This window comes from Tursiops truncatus, chromosome 6, assembly GCF_011762595.2.
Source record: "Tursiops truncatus isolate mTurTru1 chromosome 6, mTurTru1.mat.Y, whole genome shotgun sequence".
Classification (NCBI taxonomy): Eukaryota; Metazoa; Chordata; class Mammalia; order Artiodactyla; family Delphinidae; genus Tursiops; species Tursiops truncatus.
Genome location: NC_047039.1, coordinates 16,357,073 through 16,364,424, shown reverse-complemented (window position 1 = coordinate 16,364,424; position 7,352 = coordinate 16,357,073). Strand labels below are relative to the sequence as shown.

At 57.4% G+C, this 7,352-nt stretch overlaps 1 protein-coding gene across 1 annotated transcript; it reads right to left on the bottom strand.

Annotated features, from left to right (window-relative positions):
- Window positions 1–640: 640 nt before the first annotated feature.
- Window positions 641–6,037, bottom strand: PHYHIP (phytanoyl-CoA 2-hydroxylase interacting protein). Its single transcript, XM_033859252.2, has 4 exons — window positions 5,686–6,037; window positions 4,322–4,496; window positions 2,342–2,459; window positions 641–1,184 (listed from the first exon to the last, which is right to left on the bottom strand). Exons 1-4 carry the CDS (start codon window positions 5,848–5,850, stop codon window positions 650–652), a joined length of 993 nt encoding a protein of 330 aa, XP_033715143.1. The 5' UTR covers window positions 5,851–6,037; the 3' UTR covers window positions 641–649.
- Window positions 6,038–7,352: the final 1,315 nt, after the last annotated feature.

Sequence of the window (7,352 nt, the reverse complement as noted above, 5' to 3'; positions counted from 1 at the left end):
CGTGCAGGAAGAGGGTGCCTCGGGGTAAGAAGCAGGGGGGTGGGGTGGGGGCGGGATGGGGGCGGGATGGGGGCGGGGGGGGGTCACAGCGGTGCAGGAGACTATTTATAGAGGGAGAGGGTCGGGCCTGCGGTGGGAAGCCCCCAGGCCCGACTCACGGGGAGGGGCATTCTGTGATTGGCCCTGAGCGGGAGGGGGTGGGGCTGAGGAAGAGCACGCCCACAGCTCTCGGCTCACCTCCGGAGGCAGGCAAGCTACAGGTGGGCCTTGGAAGGGAAGGCTTCCCCGGGAGAGCCCTAGGCGGCAGGTCTCCTGAGATGGAGGCCTGGGATGAGGCAAGAAACAGCAGGGCAGGGAAACCAGAGGAAAAGGGAAGTCTCTAGAAATCCACCCGCCCCCCCACTCCCCACCAACCTGCTGAGGCTAAGAAGCCTTCCCAGCCCCACCAGGCATGGGTGGGCCATGCCTACCAAGGGACCACCCTCCGTTGCCTCCAATGCCCTGGGGAAGGGAAGGGAAGGGAAGAGGGAGATGGATGGCATGGAGGGAGCAGGGCGGCAGGGGAGAGAAAGCCAGCTCCCTGCACCTATGCCACCCATCACCACCCTGCCTGCCATCTCTCCCTAGCCCCCCAGCTCCCCAGAAGTCCCTAGCGGCCCACGCTGATGTTGCAGGTCTTGCAGCTGGGGTCTTTCTTGGCGTCAGCAGTGGACAGGCTCATGAGCTGGTGCCCGCTGATCTCCCCCAGGGTGCCCAGGGACAGGTCGACAGGCTCGGTGTAGATGATCTCCAGGATGAGGTCCTGGGCGTGGCGGAAGACCAGCTCCCCATCCTCCACGCTGCAGGTCAGGAACTTGTTGCAGGCAATGTCCAGGAGGGGCAGGCGGTCACGGCAGAAGCGATCCCCCAGGGAACCCTTGGGGGCCAGCACCAGGATGGCATAGTGGTAGGCCGTGTACATACAGTAGAAGTCCGCAAAGTAGAGGTTGGTGCTAGGATTGAAAAGGCGCTGGGCAGGGATCTGGAAGCGCCAGCGGCCGTAGGGGGAGTCCTGCGGGGGCTGGCCTGTGTTGAACTCCGTGTTGCAGCTGAAGAAGACCCCGTGGAGCATGCCGCTGGTCGGGGAGCCGTGGCTGCCACTGTTATCCTTCAGGTAGGGCTGCAGCATGTTCCCGCAGTGGGTCCTGCCCACCCCAGGCGGGGGGAAAGGCCCAGGGGAAGAGAAAATGCCATTGGTTAGCTGGACTGAGGCTTGGCTGCTATATGCGACCTTGAAGGGTGTCAGCCCAGCTCCCAGCTCTCCCACCAGCTACCGCCTCCACCAGTCACAAATAGAACATTCCAGAATGCAAGAGAAGGGAGGGCCCCAGAGACGGGCTGATCCAGCCCACCTCTTCTCGGAGGAGAGATCTGAACGCGCCACTCCCCAGCTTACAACCCTTTGATGGGACTTGCACAAAAAGCAACGCCATAAAGATCTGTTCTTTCGGGCCCCACCTCCCAACACCCCCAAACGCACAGGTAACCGGTAACATCCTCCAGCGGGAACCCCACCCCAGGTCTTTCCTGCCTCTGTGCCTTTGCAGTGCTCTCCCCTCTGCCTGGGCTGCCCCTCCCACATTTTCCCACCTGGCCTGGCAAACTTCTGATCATCCCTCAGGTGTCCCCTCCTCTCCAAAACCTTCCAGGAACAGCAAGCGCTTACATTCAACAAAATTTTGACTGCCTACTATGTGCAGGACACTGAACTTTACTCAGCAATCACACATACTTATTATATTCCGTCTGTCTGTACTTCCCCTGATAGACTCTGAGGTTTGCCAGAGGCAATTAAATTGAAGCGTCTCTGGTTGGGTGACAGGTGCGGGGCTCAGCAAGCCTCATCCTCTGATCTCCTCTCCAGTCCCTCGGCACCACCTTAAAGGGCGCCCTGAGACCCTTCCCTGGAGCCTCCAGGTTTCCCAGTGCGCAGTAGGAAGACCACAGCCCTTCGTATTGAGGATCCTCTCACTCTGTATTCCCCTCACCACCTCTCTTGGGACCCAGGGCCTGAATTGGAGGGACAGCTGACCTGCAGCCCTAGAACCCAATGAAAGGAACTCTCCAAAAGGAGGATCAAAGCCAGGACCTCGTCCACTCATGACTTAGCGTGGTGCCCCAGGCAGCCCCATCCTGAGAGCCCTCTCCTTCCCTGGAGCCTAACATCCCCCCCAGATCCAGCCTGGGTTATGAGGGTGGTGAGGACTCCAGAGGAGGATCTGGCAACTAACAGGGTGGGGGTGACGTCAGACGGCTGGGGCGGCGGGCAGATCCAGGGCAGGAAGGAGAGACCCAGGCGTACCTGGCGTGCTGGAAGTACTCCTTGTGATGGTTGCGGTAGAAGACGGAGAAGCGGAGCATGCGGCCTGCGATCTGCTCGGCCTTCTCCTGCAACTGGGCCAGGTGCTCCTTGGCGTAATCTGCAAGAGTCCAGGTGGGTCAGTCGAGGGCCAAGCGGGGGATCGCAGCCTGCCCCACAGATCACCCACTGCATACCGTGAACGCCGGCCCACCTCTGTCGTCAGGGCGCAGGGGAGACCAGACAGTCACAGCACCTTGGACCAGTTAGGAACAGACCACTTGGCCTGGCTGGGAACATGAGCAGCTGGATGCTGTCTCTCCTTGTCACCTCTGGGCCCTGTTGCCAGAGGCTCAGGGCTCTGCGTCAGAAAAGGGCAGAGGGCTGCCCAGTTTATACAGTCATGTACAGCGAGGGCCCCAGAGGCTATGATCCCAGACCATCCTCGTGTGAAAAGAGGACCAAGAGGCAAAAGACTGAGAGGAGACAATCTGAGGTCCTTTGGGGAGAGCCCCTCAAATCCACCAGCTAGGAGGCTGCCCACACCACCGCATGGAAGCCAGTTGTAATTTCAGGTGGAGAGTCAGGAGGAAACTGCAGAGAACCAAGGTGAATATTTAGGCAGACCAGCGTCTGGGGCATCCCATGAGAAAGGGGGAAGGTTGGAAACAGCATAGTCAAATTGGACTCCCTGGGCCAGGGCCAGAGGCTGGGGCCGTGGAGCCCAGGCAGGGCTGCTGCTAGCCTAGACGGTGCCTTTGCACAAAGTAGGAAGAGGTGCCCTTTCCTCCTTGCTGATGCAGCCCTGGCCAGGGTGCTGGGTTTGACCAAAGGAGGAGGAACTGAATTGCAGCCATCCCCAGCTCCCCAGTTTGCATGACCTCCCACTACATGTAGAGTTCTGGGGTAAACCAAGAGGCTTTCCCTGCAAGGTGTAGGAGCACCTCCAGAGAGTGGCGTTTTGCAGCTGAGCTAAGAAAAAAACACCAGTCAAAAGAGAAAGGCAGGTCAAGGAGACTTGGGGCACAGACTTTGGCAGAGGATGGAGTCAGCAGCCTCCGAGGCCTGGGGCTAAGGATGTTCATGCCCCTTCCTTGTGACAGAGGGAGATCTGGGGCAGTTCTCACCGTGGGCACCAAAAGAATGGAATATCATGGGGCCGATCCTGGGTCATCAGTGAGCAAGTACGCAGAAGCCCAGTATTTGTTCATGTTGGAATTTGCAAGGTAATAGGTGAGTTTGTGGGACGGTTTTCCCAGCCTACGTGGAGGCTCAAGACAAACAAAATGTGATTGTCCTACAAAGTGTCCAGCAACCAATGATCAATAAACAAAACATGGTCCATCCACACAATGGGGTGTTATTCAGCCTTAAAAAGGAAAGAAATGCTGACACATGCTGTAACATGGATGAACCTTGAGGACATGATGCTAAATGAATAAGCCAATCACAGAAGGGCGAATACTGTGTGATTCTCCTCACACGCGGTACCGAGAGTGGTCAAATTTACAGAGACAGAAAGTGGAAGGGTGGTTGCCAGGGCGTGGAATGAGAGGGGAACGGGAAGTTGTTGTTTAAGGGGCATAGAGTTGCAGTTTGGGAAGATGAAGAAGTTCTGGAGATGGATTGCACACCAATGTGAATGTACTTAACGCTACTGGACTGAAAAATGGTTAAGATGGTAAATTTATGTTATGTGTATTTTCCCCCACTTATGCTTGCCCCAAGCCAGAAAAGTAACTCCATCCCTTTCTGGAAGAGGTATTGTCAATGTAATTAGCAGTGCTCGCATCTGCCTCCTGCATCAGACTGCAGGCTTTGCGGGGGCACGGGTGGGTCTCATCCATGGGTGTCTCCCCGTTGACCGAAGCATGGTACCTGCGTACAGCAGGTGTTCCTAAGTGCATGCCGGGTTAAGAGGAAGTCCCCTCCTGACCATTACTAAACCAGATGTGCCGAAGCAGCCGGACAGCAGGGCCTCACCCCCAGTGCAGAACTCGACCGTCTCGCTCCAGCCAGACACGAGGTACTCCCCGTCGCTCTGCTTCACGGCGGTCTGCACTGCCACACTGTACTCCGTGCGGGGGCTCAGGAACCAGTGGCCTCTCACCGTCATGGGCAGCGGCACAGCCTTGGCCACGAGCTTGGTGGGGACATCCTGAGAAATGGGGCGCGGACAGAGAGCCTAGAGTCAGATTGGGGGTCACGTCCACTCTTGGCATTCCCCCAGACCTCCCACTCCCCCAGATGGCCGCCTTCCTGCTGAGGAGAGCCAGAGCCTCGGGGATTCAATGGCTCGGTGCCCTGGCCACCATTTTCCCGCAGAAGCAAGCAGTGGCCATTGGGAAGGCCATACAGACACTCCCTGGCCTCCATGCCCTTAACCCCCGATGCCCGTTCTCTTGGGAACTGAGGAGAAAGACCACTGGGGTGGAGGCCTGCAAAGTTGAGGGCGGTGAGACCTTCTTTTCCGAGGGAGACTTCGAGAGCTCTGCACACTGCAGTGCCGTCTCCACGGCAACGGCAAATGCTGAGAAGCCAGGGAGGAAGGGAAAATATGCCTTCTTCTTTGGGGGGGAGGGTTAAGGGGGTGGTGTTGAACAGTCACGTCACCGTGGCAACTGGCCTGCCAAAAGACACCCAGATTGGAAAGCCAGTTCCAAAGAGAGAGAAGGCGAGTAACCCACACGATGCGGTCGTCGTGGGAACCAGCTCTTCCCACCTCACTCTTCCCCCTGCCTCTCTGCCAGCTTGAGAAGATGGGAGCCTTCCTCCCACCCGCCCCCACGCCGGCTCTAACCCAGGGGAAGGACATCCCAGCCAGTGCAGGACTCGCCATCCCTCTTCTAAACCCAGCAAAGAATAGGCCAGAGGGTCGGGGACACAGAGGATCACAGGGGCCTGAGGACCAAGCAAACGGGCACAACCCTGTTCGTGGCCCACGTTGCCCACCCGGTCAACAATAAGGCTGCTTTCTCAGTCGGGGGCTTTGTCTGACCCCTGAGACGCCATCCCCAGGCGTGGCGTCTGTGGCCGCGCCCTGGGTTTTCCCATCCCATGTGAAGGTCCAGTCGTGATGCCGATGATGGTGTTTGCCGTGTGCTGGGCCGAAGCCAAATACCACGCAGACAATTACCTCAATGAAGCCTCTCCCAAGCTGGCATTATTATTATTCCCTTTTTACCAGTGGAGGAGAGAGGTTAAACAACTTGCCCAAGATTACACAGTAAGAGCTGGACTGGAGTCGGGCCTCTCTGACTCCCAACTGTCCCCTCTAGGCGTTCTGTTATCCTGCCCCCTTCAAGAGCAGGGGCTCGGAGGAGGCGCTCTGGGCACCCTGCACTCACCCGGTGCTTGAACTTGTTGGAGTTCTTATTCTCTTTCTTGTTCAGGTCAATGAAGTAGTGGGTGACCCTCTCCAGGTCACTGTTCTCCATGGTCCAGGAGATGCGAAAGGAGTCACAGGTGATGTTGCTGACCTCGATGCTGTGGGGCGTGGACAGCAGCTCCATGCTCCCCACTGGTTTGGCTTCTGTGTGGACTGAGGAGAGAGGAAGACTCAGCACCTCCCTCCCTGCCACGGAATCTTCTAGAACGTCTTGCTCCCAACATCACTTGCAAGGTGGAACCTTGAGGAGCCATCGATTGCACCTGCCTCATCAGATCTGATGGGAAGATAGCACGAGGAGGACTGGAGGGGTGGGGCCGAAGGTGGGCTGGGGTGGCCCCCTCGGGGGCTCTTGGCTCTCCTGGGAGGTGTCTGCAGAGCAGATGGCACCTGACAGGTGGCGGAGGCAGTGGGAATGCTTCAAACGTGGGGCAGGACAGATTTGCAGCAGATGGAGCCAAGGAGGGGGGCCCTCAGCCAGCAGGCGTGAAAAGAGAAAGGGGTGGGGTGGAGAGAGCAGTGCCAGGCGGTGGAGGAGTGGCAGGAAGCCCCCACCGGGAGCAGGGTGTGAGGGTGAGGCAGGCAGGGGGCTCTGGCAGCCAAGAGGCCCAGGATGCCAGGGCTCTTGGGTTCAGGCCCCTCCTCCCTGGGGGTGACTCAGCAAGGGCCACCACAACTCGGGGCTGGGAGTACGAGTGCCACCGAGATGGCGTGAATCCACTGGTGGTGGGAGGGGACAGTGGGGCCACGGTTCTCTTCCACCTGTAACATTTCAACTCTCGTTCTTTTTCTTTCAGCAGATCCTCTGTCGCTTGACTCTTAAATTACTAGTTTTTACCTTTACATCTCTTGCAGGCCAGCTACGTGCTAATAACTTCACAAACGTCATCTCATGCAAGCCTCACAATAGGTAGGTACCATGATTATCCCCATTTTACAGATGAAGTAGCTGAGGTCGGTGGGGTGGGGGGTGGTACTAAGATGTCGAAGGTCACACAGCTGCAAAATGATTTGAACTCAGGTCTGTCTGATTCCAGGGCCCAAGCTCTTTATCACGAAGCTAAGGTTGTGTCCCCTTGTGTGTGTGTGTGTGTGTGTGAGACACATGTGGTGTGTGTGTGCACAGGTGCACGTGGTTTTACCGCTATTTATTTTTCCTCCTTCCATCCTTCCCTTTCAAGGAATTGCTTTTTCTCTCACCTCCCTCTCTCACTCCTTTGCTTCTACCCCTGGCTGCTGTTCCAGGTGGGAAAGGACCACACCACCATTACTCTCAACTGTGCTTTAGCTATAGGACGAGCTGACTCTGGCCTTGACTTTGGCCTGGCTCACGGGAGCTCTGGGGGACAGGGTGGGGAGTGAGAGGAAGGGGAAGTGACTGTCTCTGGGACAAGAAGGTGAATGTGGTTGGACTCTGTCCTGGGGCGTGTGCTCATTACCCCATAGAGCTCATGCCTGCCTCAAGCTCAGCCCAGCACACCTCAGATTTCTGGAGTGTCATCTCCTTTTCTCCCCCTGCCCTCTTCCTCACCCAGGCGCTAAGGGTGAGGGCACCTTGTGCCTTCGAAAGCAGGTAGTTCTATTTATAGCTCCCAGAAGGTCCAACCCACACTTTCCTGTCAGTTA